At 46.8% G+C, this 21,315-nt stretch overlaps 1 protein-coding gene, 1 long non-coding RNA gene and 1 pseudogene across 2 annotated transcripts; 1 reads left to right on the top strand and 2 right to left on the bottom strand.

Annotated features, from left to right (window-relative positions):
- Window positions 1–283: 283 nt before the first annotated feature.
- On the top strand, window positions 284–20,934 carry LOC119951551 (annotated as a pseudogene).
- Window positions 12,298–17,976, bottom strand: LOC119951392. The gene is made up of 2 exons (XR_005457609.1): window positions 17,666–17,976; window positions 12,298–12,657 (listed from the first exon to the last, which is right to left on the bottom strand). It is a non-coding gene; the product is annotated as an uncharacterized LOC119951392 (long non-coding RNA).
- LOC119951367 (gastrula zinc finger protein XlCGF8.2DB-like) lies at window positions 14,257–17,672 on the bottom strand. The gene is made up of 2 exons (XM_038774510.1): window positions 17,110–17,672; window positions 14,257–15,973 (listed from the first exon to the last, which is right to left on the bottom strand). The coding sequence occupies exon 2, from the start codon at window positions 15,616–15,618 to the stop codon at window positions 14,776–14,778; it is 843 nt and encodes a 280-aa protein (XP_038630438.1). The 5' UTR covers window positions 15,619–15,973; window positions 17,110–17,672; the 3' UTR covers window positions 14,257–14,775.
- Window positions 20,935–21,315: the final 381 nt, after the last annotated feature.

Below are 21,315 nucleotides of genomic sequence, written 5' to 3'. Positions count from 1 at the left end.
TTGATTGGTTGGAGGACCAGAGTCCTTCCGGTTTTCAGCATATTCCCATTGGTCAACATCTCAGCAGGAAGTTCAAGGACGGGTTCTCCACTGCCCATACGCAACTTCCCCTCCTCCTTGGACATACGCAGTCCCAGGCCAGGGGGTGGAGTGAGAGATCTCACTGTGGCGGGAATATCAGACGGTTGCCTGGAAACCTTGTCTCGAGGAGGTGCAGGAAGAGGGGTCACAGTCGGTGGGGGCGGGGACATAATCGCTAGGGGCGGGGCTCCCGTGTCCGCGCGGCCGGCCTTCGCACTGGGACCCGGAGACATCGTGGCACAGCAGAGTAATTGCTATTGGATGATTAATGCATGGCGTCATTGTGACGTCACAAATACTTCCAGCACAATATCACTGATCAAGGTTGCACGGAGCTTGTCCACTGTCAGCCCAGCAAAACTGCTGCTCCTCTGTCTGAATGAAGATTGAGCTTCACACAGATTGAAACTTCCTCCTGTCCCCAACTTCTGTGAGTAAAACACTTTCTTTTCTCCCCCTTTCCATTTCTTTACTCATTCTGACCTTCAATTGTTTAAAATCCCAGGCCCAGATAATATGTTTCCCAGGCTGCTGTGGGCTGCAAGAGAGAAGATTGCAGAGGCTCTGGTCACAGGAGCAGTGCCGGAGGACTGGAGGCAAATAATGTGGTTCCATTATTCAAAAAGTGAAGTAGGGAAAATTCAGGAAATTACAGACCAGTGAGGCTAACCTCAGTGGTAGGGAAACTTTTGAAAGAGGAACTTCTTCACCCAAAGGGTTGTGAATCTGTGGAATTCCTTGCCCAGTGAAGCAGTTGAGGCTCCTTCATTACATGTTTTTAAGGTAAGGATCGATAGTTTTTTGAAGAATAAAGGGATTAAGGGTTATGGTGTTCGGGCCGGAAAGTGGAGCTGAGTCCACAAAACATCAGCCATGATCTCATTGAATAGCGGAGCAGGCTTGAGGGGCCATATGGCCTACTCCAACTCCTAGTTCTTATGTTCTTGTGTATGATCAAGTATGTTCACAGATGATACAAACGTTGTTTGTATGATAAGAAGCGAGGAGGAAAGATTAAAGGGTGTTGTCGGACTGGTTAGATGGTTAGAACAGTAGCAAATGGAATTTAACCCTGAAAAGTGTGAGGCAATGCATTGTGGGAGGATTAAAAGGAAAGGGAATATACAATGAATAGTAGGACTCTCGGAAGTACAGAGGGTCAGAGGGACCTTTTTTTAAAAAAATAATTTTTATTGAAATTTTTACAAAATATTAACATCACAACTATATTAACAAAACAACCGCGGCAACACCCCAAGAACAACACCCACCCATCTTCAAACGCAACTACAAACAAATGAAAAAACAAAAGAACACCCAAACACCAAAAGGGAAAGAAATAACACCCACCACATCCCACAATCCCATGTACACCGTTCTCCCTCCCACCAAACCAAACCCCCCCCCCCCGGGTTGCTGCTGCTGCCGGCCTATTTCCCTACCGTTCCGCCAGGAAGTCCAGGAAAGGCTGCCACCGCCTAAAGAACCCTTGTACTGATCCCCTCAGGGCAAATTTCACCTTCTCCAATTTGATGAACCCCGCCATATCATTGATCCAGGCCTTAAGCTTGGGGGCCTCGCATCCTTCCACTGGAGCAAGATCCTCCACCGGGCTACTAGGGACGCAAAGGCCAGAACACCGGCCTCTTTCGCCTCCTGCACTCCCGGCTCCACTGCCACCCCAAAAATTGCGAGTCCCAAGCCTGGCTTGACCCTGGATCCCACCACCCTCGACACCGTCCTTGCTACCCCCTTCCAAAACTCCCCCAGCGCTGGGCATGCCCAAAACATATGGGCGTGGTTTGCTGGACCCCCCCCCCCCCCCCGAGCACCTAGCACACCTGTCTTCGCCCCCAAAAAACCTACTCATCCTCGTCCCAGTCATGTGGGCCCTATGCAGCACCTTGAACTGTATGAGGCTAAGCCTCGCACAGGAAGAGGAGGAATTCACTCTCTCCAGGACATCCGCCCACGTCCCCTCCTCAATCTCCTCACCCAGCTCCTCTTCCCATTTACCCTTCAGTTCCTCCACCGAGGCCTCGTCTACCTCCTGCATCACCCGGTATATGTTCGAAATCCTCCCTCCTCCAACCCACAACCCCGAGAGCACCCTGTCCTGCACCCCACGTGGGGGCAGCAAGGGGAACCCCTCCACCTGCCGCCTGGCAAACGCCCTCACCTGCATGTACCTAAACATGTTCCCCGGGGGGAGCCCAAACTTCCCCTCTAACTCCCCCAAGCTCGCGAACCTCCCCTCCACAAACAGGTCCCTCAACCTCCTAGCCCCTACCCTATGAGGGTCAGAGGGACCTTAATGTCCCTGTCCATAGATCTTTGAAGTCAATAGGAAAGATGGATATGGTGATTCAGAACAGATATGGGACACTTTGATTAGCTGAGGTATAGAAGATAAGAGCACGGAGGTTACGATGGAGCTGTGTAAAACACTCTTTAAGCCATGGCTGGAGTACTGAGTGCAGTTCTGGTTGCCACACTACAGGAAGGATGTGATTGCACTGGAGAGGATGCAGAGGAGATTCATTAAGCATGTTGCCTGGGCGTTTCAGCAATGAAGAGAACCTGGTTAGGAGTTTCCTGGGAGCCGAGGAGGCTGAGGAGATATGTGATATGGGTGGCACAGTAGCAAAGTGGTTAGCACTGTTGCTTCACAGTGCCAGGGTCCAACGTTCGATTCTCCCCGTGTCTCCATGGATTTCCTCTGGGTGCTCCGGTTTCCTCCCACAAGTTCCGAAAGACGTGCTGTTAGGTAATTTGGACATTCTGAATTCTCCCTCTGTGTACCTGAACAGCCGTCGCAGTGTAGCAACTCGGAGCTTTTCACGGTAACTTCATTGCAGTGTTAATGTAAGCCTTTCTGTGACAATAAAGATTATTATTATACAAATTTATGAAGGACACAGCTAGAGTAGATAGGAAGAGAGCTTTCCCCTTAGTTGACAGGTCAATAAACAGTGGGCAGAAATTTAAGGTGAGGGGCAGGAGATTTAGATGGGATTTGAGGAAAAAAATTTTCACCAGTGGGTGGTGGGAATCTGGAACTCGCTGCCTGAAAGTGTGGCAGAGGCGGGAAACCTCACAACATTGAAGAAGCATTGAGATGGGCACTTGATGGACCATAGCATACAAGGCTACGGTCCAAGTGATTGGAATTCATATGTGCTCGATGGCTGGTGCAGAAATGATGGGCCGAAGGGGCTCTGGCTCTGCTGTAAAACTCTGTTTTCATAGAATCCCTACAGTGCAGAAAGAGGCCATTGGGCCCATCAAGTCTGTACCAACCTTCCAAAAGAGCAGCCCACCGAGGCCCAAGCCCCCACCCTATCCCCAGCTAACCTTATTGGACACTAAGGGGCAATTTAGCACGGCTAATCCACCTAATCTGCACATCTTTGGAATGTGGGAGGAAACCAGAGCTCCTGGAGGAAATCCACACAGACACGGTGAGAACGTGCAAACTCCACACAGACAATCAGCCGAGGCTGGAATTGAATCCGGTTCCCTCATGCTGTGAGGCAGTAGTGCAAACCACTGTGTCTCACCGTGTGTTATATGACACAGATTAGATTATTACTGATGGTTATGAAATAAAATACATTCATTATTCTTGTTTTGGACTGTAGTACAGTAGCTACGTTATATATTTCCAATCAGATTTATAACAGAAGAGGAGTCCATTGGGCCTTTTGAGTTGATGCTGACTGTCTGTTGGGCAATTCTGTCAGTCTCGAATGGGTCCCATTCTGTAACTCTGCAGCACCCATCCAACTTCATTTAGAAATTATTAATCATCTCTGCTTGACTCCCCTCATAGGCAGCAAGTTCAAGGACATGATCAGTCACAACCCCCTGTATCTTAACCAACCGGAACAATCCTATACATTAAAACATTTTCAGTCCAGTAATACAGACACATATCTGTCTGGCAGCCTGCATGAAGATTTTCAGGTACCTGTCCAGGACAGGAAGCAGTGAGCAGGGATCTGTCAATCAGCCTGAATCAACACCTTCAGGTGAATTGGGAGGGTGAATATTAGATACAGCAGAGTGAGAATGGAGGGAGAGTGTGTGGGATGGAGATTTACACCTTTTGGGTAATGAGAGAGGAAAAAATGTTCCAGAGAAACTACAATTGTCTGTTCTGAATTTCTATCCTATACTGACGGTGATGGTATTTTGTAAACTCCTTTTACAGGATATTAGAAGAGGAAGGTTTACAGACAGAAATCTCAAAACAAAACATTGCATCAACATCTGACAGAGTAATTCGATTCATTGGGTTCTGAATATCATTGACCTGTCAATCTAGAATAACAAACGTTTGTCTGTTCTGTTCGGCTTCAAGAGATTTTAAACATCAGTGTGACTGGAAAAGCACCGAGACACACACACACCCGAGTGAGAGTGTTCCAGTGCACTGACTGTGGAAAGAGCTTCAACCAGATACACAACCTGAAAAAACATCGCACCATTCACAGCGGGGAGAGAAAGTTCCCGTATCCTGTGTGAGACTTTAACTGATTGTCCGACTTGGAGAGACACAAGGACACCAGCAACATGGAGAAACGGTGGAAATGTGGGGACTGTGGGAAGGGATTTAGGTTCCCATCTGTGCTTGAAACCCATCGACACAGTCACACCGGGGAGAGGCCGTTCACCTGCTCCGTGTGTGGGAAGGGATTCACTCAGTTGTTTCACCTGCAGAGACACAGTGTCACTCACACCAATGAGAGACCCTTTAAATGCTCTGACTGTGGGAGTGGCTTCAAAAGCTCTCGAGAACTGATCTCTCACCAGCGAGTTCACACTGAGGAAAGGCCGTTCACCTGCTCTGTGTGTGGAAAGGGATTTTTTTTTTTTTTTTTAATAATTTTTATTGAAGAAATTTTTCAAAATACAAACATTTTAACCCGCCCTACATTTACATTTAAATTATAACAAAACAAAGTCAAACCCCCCTACTTAACAAAAAAGTCCCCCCCACCCCCTAATCGCGCGTCCCCCCCACCCCCCCCCCCCCCCGCCGGCGAACCGACAGTCAGACCAACTTATCATTTCTAGCAGTGTCCTCGGGCAGGCCTTGCCCGTGCCACCACCGCTACCGTATTTCCTTCGTCGTTGTCCCCCCCCCTCCCTCCCGCCCTCCCCTCCCCTCCCGGGTTGCTGCTGTCACGGCCTCAGTTTCTATCTCTGATCTAAGAGGTCCAGGAAGGGTTGCCATCGCCTGAAAAACCCCTGCACCGACCCTCTCAGGGCGAATTTGATCCTTTCCAATTGGATGAAGTTTGCCATGTCGTTTAACCAGGTGTTAACACTCGGAGGCCTTTCGTCCCTCCACTGAATCAGGATCCTCCTCCGAGCCACCAAGGACGCAAAGGCTAATATTCCAGCCTCCCTCGCCTCCTGTACCCCCGGTTCCACCCCAACCCCGAAGATCGCAAGTCCCCATCCTGGCTTGACCCTGGACCCCACCACTCTCGACACCGTCCCTGCCACCCCCTTCCAGAACTCCTCCAGTGCCGGACATGCCCAAAACATATGTGCATGATTCGCAGGGCTTCCCGAACATCTAATACACCTGTCTTCACCCCCGAAAAACCGACTCATCCTTGTCCCCGTCATGTGGGCTCTATGCAGTACCGTGTGGAAAGGGATTTGCTCACTTATCTAACCTGCGGAGACACAGTGTCACTCACACCAATGAGAGACCCTTTAAATGCTCTGACTGTGGGGGTGGCTTCAAAAGCTCTCGAGAACTGATCTCTCACCAGCGAGTTCACACTGGGGAGAGGCCGTTCACCTGCTCTGACTGTGGGAAGGGATTTTCTCAGTTATCCAGCCTGCAGAGACATCAGCGAGTTCACACTGGGGAGAGGCCGTTCACCTGCTCTGACTGTGGGAAGGGATTCTCTCGGTTATCCAGCCTGCAGACACACCAGCGAGTTCACACTGGGGAGAAGCCGTTCGCCTGCTCTCAATGTGGGAAGGGATTCAGTCATCCATCCCACCTACGGAGCCACCAACGAGTTCACTCTGGGGAGAGGCCTTTCATCTGCTCTCAATGTGGGAAGGGATTTTGTGTTTCATCGCACCTGCTGAGACATCAACAAGTTCACAAGTGAACAAGGGATTGGATTCTGTTGTTAATATTTCTGCTCTTAATTACAGCCAGGACTGCACTGTGTTCATTCTGTCAGTTGGTCAATGGGGATGGTGGGAGGGTTTCTTTCTGCTGGACTGGCCGGTCTCACGACTTTGCCTCCTGTGGGCTGATGCTCTTTGGGCCTTGTTGTGAATACCTGGTTCCAAGTTTCACGAGGACCAGAGACTGAAAGGGTATTTGGATGTTGGAAGTTATTTTGTTCCCATTCCTGATTGGAAACCTCCAAAGCAGCCACATTGCCATGAAGATGGGCTATGGTGGTTACATGATTCTTTTGTTTAATTTATCTGGGTGTTTCTCAAAGAAGGCAACTGTCAAGGTATGAGGGACAAGTTGTGACACATTGGGAACTTATAGTAAAAAGTGTGACAATAGATAGACAATTGCTGGCATTTAAAATATTATTACATATTTACATCAAATATAAATTCCTTTTAGAAATAAAAATCCACAGGAAATGTGATGGAAACGTGGCAAGCAAAGTTTAAGATTCACATTAGTTCAAAGGAAGAGGTTCAGTAAGTGGGTAAGAGTGTAGTAACCTGAGGATTGGGAACTTCTTTAGAATTCAGCAAAGGCGGACCAAGAATAGAGGATGAGAAGGGAGTTTTAATATGGGAAATGAGGAAATGGCTGAGGAACTGAACAGGTTTTTTGGGTCGGTCTTCACAGTGGAAGACACAAATAACATGCCAGTGACTGATAGAAATGAGGCTATGACAGGTGAGGACCTTGAGACGATTGTTATCACTAAGGAGGGAGTGATGGGCAAGCTAATGGGGCTAAAGGTAGACAAGTCTCCTGGCCCTGATGGAATGCATCCCAGAGTGCTAAAAGAGATGGCTAGGGAAATTGCAGATGCACTAGTGATAATTTACCGAAATTCACTAGACTCTGGGGTGGTCCCGGTGGATTGGAAATTAGTAAACGTGACGCCACTGTTTAAAAAAGGAGGTAGGCAGAAAGCAGGAAATTATAGGCCAGTGAGTTTAACTTCGGTAATAGGGAAGATGCTGGAATCTATCATCAAGGAAGAAATTGCGAGGCATCTGGATAGAAATTGTCCCATTGGGCAGACGCAGCATGGGTTCGTAAAAGGCAGGTCGTGCCTAACTAATTTAGTGGAATTTTTTGAGGACATTACCAGTGCAGTAGATAACAGGGAGCCGATGGATGTGGTATATCTGGATTTCCAGAAAGCCTTTGACAAGGTGCCACACAAAAGGTTGCTGCATAAGATAAAGATGCATGGCATTAAGGGTAAAGTAGTAGCATGGATAGAGGATTGGTTAATTAATAGAAAGCAAAGAGTTGGGATAAATGGGTGTTTCTCTGGTTGGCAGTCAGTAGCTAGTGGTGTCCCTCAGGGATCCGTGTTGGGCCCACAATTGTTCACAATTTACATTGATGATTTGGAGTTGGGGACCAAGGGCAATGTGTCCAAGTTTGCAGATGACACTAAGATGAGTGGTAAAGCGAAAAGTGCAGAGGATACTGGAAGTCTGCAGAGGGATTTGGATAGGTTAAGTGAATGGGCTCGGGTCTGGCAGATGGAATACAATGTTGACAAATGTGAGGTTATCCATTTTGGTAGGAATAACAGCAAACGGGAGTATTATTTAAACGATAAAATATTAAAGCATGCCGCTGTTCAGAGAGACTTGGGTGTGCTAGTGCATGAGTCACAGAAGGTTGGTTTACAAGTGCAACAGGTGATTAAGAAGGCAAATGGAATTTTGTGCTTCATTGCTAGAGGGATGGAGTTTAAGACTAGGGAGGTTATGTTGCAATTGTATAAGGTGTTAGTGCGGCCACACCTGGAGTATTGTGTTCAGTTTTGGTCTCCTTACTTGAGAAAGGACGTACTGGCGCTGGAGGGTGTGCAGAGGAGATTCACTAGGTTAATCCCAGAGCTGAAGGGGTTGGATTATGAGGAGAGGTTGAGTAGACTGGGACTGTACTCATTGGAATTTAGAAGGATGAGGGGGGATCTTATAGAAACATTTAAAATTATGAAGGGAATAGATAGGATAGATGCGGGCAGGTTGTTTCCACTGGCGGGTGACAGCAGAACTAGGGGGCATAGCCTCAAAATAAGGGGAAGTAGATTTAGGACTGAGTTTAGGAGGAACTTCTTCACCCAAAGGGTTGTGAATCTATGGAATTCCTTGCCCAGTGAAGCAGTTGAGGCTCCTTCATTACATGTTTTTAAGGTAAAGATAGATAGTTTTTTGAAGAATAAAGGGATTAAGGGTTATGGTGTTCGGGCCGGAAAGTGGAGCTGAGTCCACAAAAGATCAGCCATGATCTCATTGAATGGCGGAGCAGGCTCGAGGGGCCAGATGGCCTACTCCTGCTCCTAGTTCTTATGTTCTTATGTTCTTATGTTCTAAGAAACTGATGATGAGGAATTAGAATATGAGAGCAAACTCAGAATACTCAACATGGATTTAGGAATAGGGAATCATGTTTGACGAACGTTTTGGAGATTTTGAGGATGTCACTAACAGAATTGATCAAGGAGAGTCCGTGGATGTAGTACACTTGGAGGTTCAGGATGTTCTTTGATAAATACCCCACAGGAGGTTAGTTAGCAAAATGAAAGCCCACATGGGATAGGAGGTAATATACTGGTGCTGCAGTGGTTAGCCCTGCTGCCTACAGCACTGAGGACCCAGGTTCGATCCTGGCCCCAGGTCACTGTCCATGTGGAGTTTGCACATTCTCCCCGTTTCTGCATGGGTCTCACTCCATCAACCCAAAGATGTGCAGGGTAGGTGGATTGGTCATGCTAAATTGCCCCTTAATTGGATACTCTAAATTTAATTTAAAAAATGTAGATACTCTGCCATTTTTCTATTCCCACTACTATAAATTCTCCTGTCCCTCCCTGTAATGGACCCACGTTTGTCTTAGCCAAATATTTCCTTTTTACGTACCTATAGAAGCTTTTACTGCCCACACACGGCAGCTACTGTTTGGTGGTCTATAAACAACTCTTCCCAATGTTTGCTGCCCTCTGCTGTTTCTTAGCTCCACCCAAACAGTTTCCATATTTTGTATTCCTGATCTGAGATCCTCCCTTTTGTACTGACATCATCCTTGTTATCGGCGCAGCACCGCCTCCTTTTCCTTTTTGCCCGCAGTATTAACAAACATAATGATCAGACCTTCAGGCCCAGCACCAATCCCTGTGACACATCGCTCGTTGCATCTTGCCAACCAGAAAATGACGTATTTATGTCTACTCTTGGTTTTCTGGTAGCTCGTCAATCATTCACTGTGAAAGACAGTTCTGGGGTTAAAGCCTGCAGATTGGGAAAAGAAAAGAACGGAAACCTCTGGAATGAATAATCACTTTGGACTGGTTCTGAGAGAATTAAGTTTCAACTTCCAGGGTAGAGAATAATTGTGGAGTGATTTTAGATTGTGTAAAAGGGAAAAGTTATATTTTATACTTTGTAGGTTTCCTTCAAAAATAGTGGTTAGTTAACGCTGATTCTATTTTGTTTGTTGCAGCAAAAGTCATAAAGACTTCTTGTCATGTGATCCTTTAATTTGTTGACTGGGAATTTGAATTTTAAATATTATAGATATAGATATAGAACAGTACAGCACAGAACAGGCCCTTCGGCCCTCGATGTTGTGCCGAGCAATGATCACCCTACTCAAGTCAACGTATCCACCCTATACCAGTAACCCAACAACCCCCCCCCCCCCCATTAACCTTATTTTTTAGGACACTAAGGGCAATTTAGCATAGCCAATCCACCTAACCCGCACATCTTTCGACTGTGGGAGGAAACCGGAGCACCCGGAGGAAACCCACGCACACACGGGGAGGACATGCAGACTCCGCACAGACAGTGACCCAGCTGGGAATCGAACCTGGGACCCTGGAGCTGTGACGCATTTATGCTAACCACCATGCTACCATGCTGCCCTTAGTTACTGATCTTTACAGAGATCGTAATCCACAAGTTTTGACTTCCCATTTGAGCCTCCGGCACCTTTCTGTCTCTATTGCTCGTGTCAATGACAGGCAGGCAATGGAGCGGAGGGCTGAATTTAGCTGGGACCTGCGCTCCAGTTGGGAAATTGCCACGGGTGTGACACTAATAAAGAGACAGGAAGGTGCTGAAGGACTGACTGGAAAATGGATCCCCAACCAATCAGGGTTCGGCGGTGGGGTAACTGGGGCTGATGGGGACGTGACCCCCAGGTTCAGTGCTCCTGTGTCCAATGTGGGAGTCACAGGAGCAGGGTACGGGGAGCTGAAGAGAAACATTTGGGTCTAGAACATTGTGAACATGTTTTTATTCTGGTTATTCTTTTACTCTGGTTGTCTTTGATCCTCAAGTCATTTTCTGATTTTTTTTAACCCATGTTCTGTTTCATTAATAAACTTGTTTCATTAAAAATATTTGTTTTTTTTGTCTTTTTCTGATTAAATTCATTCACTTTGGGGAAAGTGGGTGAGAGGGGTTGGCAGGCTCTTTAACAGAGACTGAGCCCCTCTAAGGTAATTAGTAAAGGAGCCAGAGGGGTGGAGATTTGATTTTTATTTTGACACACAATGTTTCAAAATGAGATTCCGGGATGAACTAATTTATCCAGGCTCTTTGAGGAAGTAACACGGAATGTCAATAAAGGGGAACCTGGAGATGTGGTTTATCTAGATTTCCAGAAGGTATTTTCCAAGGGGCCACATCAAAGGTCACTGCACAAAATAGGAGCTCATGGTGGGGGGGTTAACATATCAACATGGATAGAGGATTGGTTAGCTAACAGGAAGCAGAGAGGGGGTATAAGTGGGTCATTTCTGGGTTGGTGAGATGTGACAAGTGGAGTGTCACAGGGATCAGTGCTGGGCCCTCAACTATTTACAATCTATATTAATGAGTTGGGTGATGGGATTGAATGTATGGCGGCTAAATTTTCTGATGATGCAAAGAGAGTTCAGAAAGTAATTTGTGAAGTGGACATAAGGAGTCTGCAAAGGACTTTAAGTGAATGGACAAAAACTTGACAGATGGAGGATAACGTGGGAAAATGTGAATTGTCCAGTTTGGCAGGAAGGATTAAATAAAACAATATCATTTAAATGGTGAGACATTGCAGAACGATGAGGTACAGAGGGATCTGGGTGGCCGTGTACAAGAATCACAATAAGTTAGTTTGCAGGTACAGCCAGTGGCTCGATCGAGTCCTTGAACAGTTTAATCAGGCTTTATCGAGTGAGTTGAAATCACTTGGGAAGCACAATGGAATATTATGTATATGGGAAAGGGACTGGAATATAAAAGTCGGGATGTTTTGCTGCAGTTGTACAGGGCCTTGGTGAGACCATATTTAGAGCACTGTGTACAGTTTGGGTCTCCTTATTTCAGAAATGAGATAGTTGCATTAGCAGTTCAGAGGAGGTTGACTCCCCGGATTCCTGGAATGAGGGGATTATCCTCTGAGGAAAGGTTTGACAGGTTGGGCCTGTATCCATTGCAGTTTAGAAGAATGAGAGGGGATCTCATGTGTTTCAATAAGATCATGAGTGGAACTGACAGAGAGATTGCTGAGAGAATGTTTCCCCTTGTGGCAGAGACTAGAATTCGGGAACACTGCTTAAAAATTAGGGATCTTCCAATTTAAAAGATGATGAGAATATTGTTTTTCACCTGAGGGCCGTGGGTCTGTGAATCTCTCTTTCCCAGGGAGTGCTGGAGGCAGGGTCAGTGAATATGATTTTGGATTGAATTTGATAGGTTCTTGATTGACGAGGGAGTGAAAGGGTGGAGGAAGGAAAGTGGAGTTAAGACCACAATCAGATCAGCCCTGATCTTATTGAATGGTGGAGCAGGCTCGAGGGGCTGAATGGCCTGTTCCTGTGTCTGAGCAGTAATATCAAAGAGCAGCAGCATTCCCATTACACTCTGGGTAGAAGCACCATCTCCAGGTAAATGCTCCCTGCTCTGCCCCAGATTCCATGGTCCCAGTCAGTGGAAGATGTAAAACCTCAACAAATCTCTGTGCTCAGGGAATCCCTTCTTATACTTTATTACATCACAAAGTCTATGGAGACTGATTTAACCCAATCATTGCTGAGCTATCATTTGAACGGACCAATTACAAAGCCTGTCATTGAACCATCTGTACCCACCCAAACCACGTCAAACTCTCAAACAATTGTCTTCCCCACGCTCCGTCCCCAGGACAGGGAGTCAGCATTCCCATGCCAAGCAGTGAAAACATGGTGGCCTTGACAGCCAGGTGTTGTCTAGGATTCCAGGCACTCTTGTTTTCTCTGTCCTCTGGGAGCTGTTTATCTCCCTGTTCCCACACAGCAAGTCGTCTGTTCTCAGCTCTGCTCGATTTCTGCTGGAGTTTGGTCCCTTTTACACCTTTCGGATCAGTAAAACATTTGGTCAGTGAAGACTCAAACCACAATTTCCCATCCTGACACCTGTCAACCATCCTTACCCAGAGCGTAATCACAACAGGAATAAAAACAGGAGAAGTGTAACAATCAAATTCAAAATAAATCCACAGCCAGTCATAGAATTTAATTTAATGTTCACTAATTAGCAAGAAAACCCAAAGTAGGGAGTCCCCCAGGAATCTTACAGTCTGCACCTTGAGGGGGAGGAGAACTCTCTCTCCAACCCCTCATTCAATTTCATTCTGTTATTTTCCATTTCTGTTCCGGCCCTGCCTGGATCAACATCTACTCGATCTTTTCTTCTCTTGAAGGAGCGCAGTGAGTTCTCGGTCACTGGTACATAAGGACAGATGCTTCAAGCAACATATCAAACATGCATGTAAAGCTTCTCCAGCTCTCTCTTCCCCCATCTAACTGGTGGACAGTTCTTACTCACTATTACTTCTCAGAGGCCCTTTATTGTCCCAATCAGAGTTTTCACCGCTGGCTTGGCCCAGCATTTATTGCCCATTACTTGATGCCCTTGAGAAGGTGGTGGTGAGCTTCCTTCTTGCGACGCCGCAATTCTTGTGGCATTAATACATCCACTGTGCTGTTAGAGATGGAGTTCCAGGGCCCAGCGCTGATGCATCCACTGTGCCATTTGTTTGTGGGTCGGGTGCCAATGAGGTGAGCTGCATTGTTCTGTATGGTGTTGAGTTTCTTGAATGTTGGAGCTGAACTCATCCGTGCAAGTGGAGAATGTTCCACCACATTCCTGACTTACAGATGGTGGACAGGCTTTGGGGAGTCAGGAGGTGAGTTACTCTCCGCAGGATTCCCAGCCTCTGACCTACTCTTGTAGCCACAGTATTTATATGGCTGGTCCGGTTCAGTTTCTGGTCAATGGTAACCAAGATGATGACAGTGGGGAAATTCAGTGATGGTAATGCCATTGAATGTCAAGGGGAGGTGGTGAGATTCTCTCCTGATGGAGGTGGTCATTGCCTGGCATTTGTGAGGCTCAAATGTTACCTGCAGGACTGCTGAGCTTATTTCTGATCCATTGGTGGTGGGATTGTTTAGCTCGGTCTAATATGTGCTGCTTATGATGTGTGGCATACAAATAGTCCAGTGTCATTCATAATAACACTGCTTCCTCACAGCGTTGGGGACCCGGGTACGATTCTAGCCGTGTGTGGCTGTCTGTTTGCATGTTCTCCCCCTGGGTTTTCTCCAGACCCTCCATTCCTTCCACAGTCCAAAGATGTGCAGGTTAAGTGGGCTTACAGGGATAGGACGGGGGAATGGACCCAGGTAGGGTGCTACTGGGGGGTTAGTGCAGACTCAGTGGGCCAAATAGCCTCTTTCTACTCTGTAAGGATTCCATTCTATGGAATAGACTTCCTCGTGATTTCTTGCAAATCAGTGCTGGGCCATTTCAGGTGATATTTAAGAGCCAACCACATTGCTGTGGACCTGGAGTCACATGTAAGCCAGGCATGGTAAGGACGGCACATTTCCTTCCCTAAAGGACATTTGTGAACAATAATTGAGAATGATTTCATGGTCTTCATTAGTCTTGTAGTTCCAGATTTTTATTGATTGATCTACATTGGTGGGATTTGACCCCGTGACCTCTGAGCATGTACCTGGATCTCTGGATTACAATTCCAGTGACAATTCCACTCAGATACTGCATTGCTTAAATACTAGCCCTCAACTTGCCTAGATCACTGAATGCAGTTTCCCAATCTATCACTGCTAACAGACTCAATCATGTGAGAAACACCCAGAGAAATTAAACAGAGGAATATCAAATGATCACAGCCCATCTCCATGGCAACCCAGCGTGCTTTGGGGAGTCCCAGTTTTAAACTCTATCTGTTACATTCCAAAGATATTCTGTGATCCATTTAAAATATTAAATTAGAAACTCACAACAATTCTCAAAAAAACATAAACCTACAGGAAGCAAAGTCACGAGACTGGCCTGTTCTTCAGAAAGAGACCTACTGACCCTCCCAACAATCAGAATGAACATGGTTCAGTCCTGGAAGAGATCAACAGCAGCAGGAACAGTAAAATCCAAAATCTGTAATCACTTGTGACCTTTCTGGTGTCTCCGCAGGCTGGATGACTGAATGTATCCCTTCCCACATACACAGCAGGTGAATGGCTTCTCCCCAGTGTGAACATGTTGGTGTGTCAGCAGGTTAGATGACTTAGTGAATCCCATCCCACATTCTGAGCAGATGAATGGCCTCTCGCCCTTGTGAACCCGCTGGTGTATCAGCAGGGTGAATGATTCACTGAATCCCTTCCCACACATGGTGCAGATGAACGGCCTCTCTCCAGTGTGAACCCGCTGGTGTGACAGCAGATGGGATAACTGACTGAATCGCTTATCACACTCGGAGCAGGGGAATGGTCTCTCCCCGGTGTGAATGCGCTGGTGTGTCTGTAGGCTGCATAACCGACTGAATCCCTTCCCACACGCAGTGCAGGTGAACGGCTTCTCCCCATTATGAACTCGCTTGTGTGTCAGCAGGTTCCATGAGGTAGTGAATCCTTTTCCACACTCCGAGCAGGTGAATGGCCTCTCCCTGGTGTGAACCTGCTGGTGTCTCAAGAGGTGGGATAACTGAGAGAATCTCTTCTCACACTCAGAGCAGGTGAACGGCCTCTCGCCGGTGTGAACTCGCTGGTGTGTCTGCATGTGGGATAAATGAGCGAATCCCTTCCCACAGTCAGAGCAGGTGAATGGCCTCTCTCCAGTGTGAACTCGCTGGTGTGTCTGTAGGTTGCATAAATGAGCAAATCCCTTCCCACAGTCAAAGCAGGTGAATGGCCTCTCCCCAGTGTGAATACGTCGATGAGTTTCCAGCTCAGACGGGAATCGACATTCCTTCCCACAGTCCCCACATTTCCATGATTTATCCATGATGCTGGTGTCTTTATGTCTCTCCAAGTTCAGCGATCAGCTGAAGGCCTGTCCACACATACAAGACGGGCAATGTCTTTCCCTGACACAAAGTATGCCAAGTTTTATTTTCAGGATGTGTAACAAGTTAAAACTCTATCCAAAGTTAGTGCACTGGAACAGTCTCAATCGGGTTTGTATGTCTTGGTGCTTTTCCAGTCACATTAAGGTGTCACCTCTTTGAAGGTAAACCAAACAGACAAACATTTCTCCTTCTCGATTCAAAGATCGACGATCATCGGGTCCTGATGAATTGAGTGACATGAGGTTTGGATTGACATGACGATCAGTAAATCCATTCTCACCTTCTCATCTCCTGTAAAAGGAATTTGCAAATGTCAATACAAGGTAGAACAAACAATCCTAGTTGCTATGCCACATTCCTTCCTCTCTAGTTTTCATTCTTTCATAGTACCTGGGCTGGGCCACGATATTTTCCCATTCCTATTCGCCCATCAGAAGCTGGTTGTGAGCTGCCTTCCTGAAGCTCAGGAGTTGGACATTTTGTCCATCAAACATTTTGCAAATCCTCTCCCACTCCCTCAGCTGACAGCCCAGCATGCGGGCACACAGTATTAAAACTAATGACTGGCCTAATAATCCAGAGACCCAAGTTAACGCTCTGAATTGCACCATTACAGACAGTGAAATTCGAACTGCATAAAAATATGGGATTAAGTCTAATGATAACCATGAAATAATTGTTGAATATTGTAAAAATCCGGTTCAATGTCCTTTCGAGGGGAAATCTGCTGTCCTTATCCAGTTTGGCCTACATGTGACTCCAGATCCACTGTAATGTGGTTGACTTTAAATGCCCTCTGAAATGGCAGAGCAAGCCACTCAGGTCAAGGGTAATTAGGGATGGGCAATAAATGCTGGCCCAGCCCACATCCCATGAATTAATTTTAAAAATATACTTTACTGGTGAATCAGAATAATCTAGTTTGTATCTACAACACTGCACATCCCCAAATCCATCAAACATTTGGGAAAGTCCCCTCCCTGACTCCACTCTTTCAGCTGGCAGCCCAGCGCACAGGTACACAAAGAGTACATATTACAATAGTAAAGAAAATAAATGTACTTTACTGGAGAATCTTCTGGGACATACCAAATAAAACTACACCTATTCAAGACATGTCCTACTTTATTATACAGCACCAGGTTAAAGTCCAACAGGTTAATTGGGACTCACTAGCTTTCGGAGCACTGCTCCTTCCTCAGGTGAGTAATGAAGGACTTCAAATAAACCTGTTGGACTTTAACCTGGTGTTGTATGGCTTCTAATTGTGTACACGCCAGTCCAACGCCAACATCTTCACATCATGGCTACTTTATTATAGTCTCACTGGATTCACTTCCTTTCCCTTCAGTTGCTGCAAGTGACCAATTGAAGGTGAGAATGAGAAAAGAAATGGAAAGGGGGAGAAAAGAAAGTGTTTTACTCACAGATGTTGGAGAGAGGAGGATGTTTCAGTCTGTGAAGCTAGAGGAGCAGCAGCTTTGCTGGACAGACAGTGGAGGAACCTCCATGCAGCCAGTGGTACAGATCCAGTCCTGATTGGCTGGAGGACTATAGCGCTTCAAGTCCTTTACGGATTTCTATTGGTCGCTCCGCTTCATGGCAACTATCAAGGGTGGCCCCAGCTCACATGGGGGCGGGGTGGACTTTATCTCACGTTGCTCTGAGTTGGTGTCCAATCCGCAGTATCTTGCTTCTGTAACCACAGATATCGCTCCCAATGGAACTGTACTGATGATAATAATCGCTTATAGTTACAAGTAGGCTTCAGTTAAGTTACTGTGAAAAGCCCCTAGTCGCCACATTCCGGCACCTGTACAGGGAGGACGGTACGGGAATTGAACCGGTGCTGCTGGCCTTGTTCTGCATTACAAGCCAGCTGTTTAGCCTACTGTGCTAAACCAGCCCCGTGTGAGGGGGCGCCCCTGAGTCATTGTGACGTCAATATAGTGACCTGCCAGAATCAGCCAATAGGAATCATACCTCCACGGTGACCCCCTCCGGCTTCCAGTGCGCCGGCCCGGAACCTGGACACGGAAGCCCCGCCCCCACCATTTGCTTCCCCTCCTCCAGGTTTCCAGGCAACTGGCTGACGCTCCGGCCAGAACGAGAAGCCGCTCCGTGATCTCAATGTCCTGGCCTGGAACTGACAATGGCCAAGAGAGAGGTGAAGCTGCGCATGTGCGGGGGAGCGCCCACCCCATGACCTTCCTGCTGAGGTATTGACCAATGGCAAGTGTCGGAGGAGCGGAATGACTCGGGTCCTCCAGCCAATCAGCGCAGTCTTTGTGTAAATGAAGATTGAGCTTCACACAGACTGAAACCTCCTCCTGTCTCCAACCTCTGTCAGTAAAACACTTTCTTTTCTCCCCCTTTCCATTTCTTTTCTCATTCTCACCTTCAATGGGTGACTTGCAGCAACTGAAGGGAAAGGAAGTGAATCCAAGGAGGGTGCAGACTCTGAAATGAAATGAAAATTGCTTATTGGCACGAGTAGGCTTCAGTGAAGTTACTGTGAAAAGCCCCTAGTCGCCACATTCCGGCGCCTGTTTGGGGAGGCTGGTATGGGAATTGAACCGTGCTGCTGGCCTGCCTTGGTCTCTGGAAAGGTTGTTCCAGGTCTCTCGCTCTCTCTTAAAGACATTAATTTCCATGGCTCCCTCAGCTTGAAGCATTTATTTATCTGGCTAAAATTGTGGTTTAATTCAAAATGTTCACAGTTAAATGGCTGGTTTCCCCAGGAGATGGCTGACATTTAAGAGGACAGTAAATGAATATAGGATGTCAAGTGTTGTTATATGGTACACATTTGGTATATTGCTTATCGCTCTGTAATAAAGTACATTTATTATTATTTCCAGTGCAATATGTACTGTGGCTGTGTTATATAGTTCCAGTCATTATGGCACAGAAACGACTGTGTTCAACAACTGGAGTCCATGCCGACTCTCTGTAGGACAATCTAGTCAGTTCCATTCCACCGTGATATCCCCAATGCACTGCAAGTTTATTTCCTTAAAATACCAATTTCATATTAAAGTCGTAAATCCACTCCACTGCCACCACCCTTGTATAAAGTGAATTCCAGGTCACAACCACTCAATATCTAAATAAAGTCTTCCTTAGATTCTCCTGTTAACTCTAATCAGTAAATATACTTATATGTAGATGTTGAAGTGAGTTCCCAGGGCAGAGGCACCTGCGTTATATGTCATATTTATATTAAATGTATATTTTTGCTATTAAACTAAAAATGTATAAATCCTAGCTGCCACATTCCTGCAGAGGATCAGGTCACGTAGACACACAGAGGGTAGTTTGTTCAACAGAACTCCACTTATCGGCTGCCCCCAGGCAGTTGTCTCTGAACAATGGAACCAGGATAAGGAAGTCTCAAGCTTGTGACAGATTGTAAAGGCCCAAGGACAGTTAATAAAGGTTGTAGAAAACATCATTAAGAAGCCTCTGCCTTTCCATGAGCTGATCACACAGCCCCATCATGTTGAGTAACTAATTTCATTGGATTGATATGTAGTCTAGAATCTGTACGATTGGCTCATGGCCAGGCGAGGTGGGCAGAGTGAATGTTCTGATACTGTGTCCCCAGTGGCTTACTCCCCGCTGGCGTAATCATTAAATGTTTGGAGCAGACCCGAATGCTGAGTGATTCTTTTGGATTAATTCCCGCTAACAGTAGATTTTTTAGCTTTAGAAAGAAAGGGATAAGCAGTGATCTGTCAATCAGCTTGAATCAGCACCTTCAGGAGAATTGGGAGGGTGAATATTAGATACAGCAGAGTGAGAATGGAGGAAGAGTGTGTGGGATGGAGATTTACAGCTTTTGGGGAATGAGAGAGGAAAGAATGTTCCATTGAATCTAAAACTGACTGTTCGGAATTTCTATCCTGGACTGACAGTGATGACTTTTCTAAACTCCTTTCACAGGATATTAGAAGAGGAGGAATTGCAGACAGAAATCTCAAATGGCACGTCTTGATCTGACTGAGTCAGTTGATTTCTTGGGACCTGAATATCATCGGCATTTGAATCTTGAAGGAGAAATGTTTGCCTGATCTGTCTGCTTCAAAAGATTTTAAACATCATTGTGACTGGAAAAGCACCAAAACACACACCCGAATGAGAGTGAATCACTGCAGTGACTGTGGAAAGAGCTTTGACCAGTTACACTGCCTAAAAAAACATTGCACCGTTCACAGCGGGGAGAAATCATACACGTCTTCAACTCATCATCGATCTTCGATGGTAACAAGTGCGCCATGAAGAAACCGTGGAAATGTGATGACTGTGGGAAAGGATTCCAGTCCCCATCTGCACTTGAAACCCATCAACGCAGTCACACTGGGGAGAGGCCGTTCACCTGCTCTGAGTGTTGGAAGGGATTCAGTGATTCATCCAACCTGCTGTCGCACCAGCGAATTCACACTAGGGAAAGGCTATTCAACTGCTCTGAATGTGGGAAGGCATTCACTCATTCATCCTCTCTGCTGCGACACCAGCGAGTTCACACTGGGGAGAGGCCGTTCACCTGCTCTCAGTGTAGGAGAGGTTTTACTCAGTTATCCAGCCTGCAAACACACCAGCGGGTCCACACTGGGGAGAGGCCGTTCACCTGCTCTCAGTGTCGGAAAGGTTTTACTCAGTTATCCAGCCTGCAAACACACCAGCGGGTCCACACTGGGGTGAGGCCATACATCTGCTCTGAGTGTAGCCAGGAATTCAGTCAGTTATCCCACCTTGTGACACATCAGCGATTTCACACTGGTGAAAGGCCATTCACCTGCTCTGAGTGTGGCAAGGGATTCAGTCGGTTGTCCCAACTGCTGATACACCAACAGGTTCACACCGGGTAGAAGCCATTCATCTGCTCCGAATGTGGAAAGGGATTCACTGATTCATCCGCCCTGCAGAAGCACCAGCGAGTTCACACTGGGGAGAGGCCGTTCACCTGCTGTGACTGTGGGAAAGGATTCGCTCAGTCTTTCCAACTGATGACTCACCAGCAGGTTCACACAGGGGAGAGACCGTTCTCCTGCTCTGAGTGTGGGAAGGGATTCACTCAGGTGTCCAACCTGCTGAGGCACCAGTGTGTTCACAAGTGATTAAACGGGTTGGAATCTGTTGTTATTGCTGCTGTTAATCACATCCATGATTGAATTGTAACATAGAATCATACAATCTCTACAGTGCAGGAGGCCATTCAGCCCATCGAGTCTGAGCTGACCCTTGGAAAGAGTACCCTACCTCGGCCCAAACCTTAAGCCTGTAACCCAATAACCTCTCCTAACCTCTTTTGGACACTTAGGGACAATTTAGCACAGCCAATCCACCTAACCTGCACATCTTTGGTCTTTGGGAGGAACCCGGAGCACTCGAGGGAAACCAACGAAGATATGGGGAGAAAGTGCAAACTCCACACAGTCACTCGAACTGGAATTGAACCCGGGTCCCTGGCGCTGAGAGGCAGGAGTGTGAACCACTGAGCCACCGTGCCATCCCTGTGCCACCGTGCCGTCCCTGGGCCACCGTGCCGTCCCTGTGCCATCGAGCCGTCCCTGTGCCACCGTGCCGTCCCTGGGCCACCGTGCCATCCCTGTGCCACCGAGCCGTCCCTG

This window comes from Scyliorhinus canicula, chromosome 17 (assembly GCF_902713615.1).
Source record: "Scyliorhinus canicula chromosome 17, sScyCan1.1, whole genome shotgun sequence".
NCBI classification, from domain to species: Eukaryota; Metazoa; Chordata; class Chondrichthyes; order Carcharhiniformes; family Scyliorhinidae; genus Scyliorhinus; species Scyliorhinus canicula.
This window is presented reverse-complemented; position numbering and strand designations above follow the sequence as displayed.

Excerpts from the sequence above, each read along its gene's own strand:
- LOC119951367 (XM_038774510.1), bottom strand. The coding sequence starts at position 15,618 with ATGGATAAATCATGGAAATGTGGGGACTGTGGGAAGGAATGTCGATTC.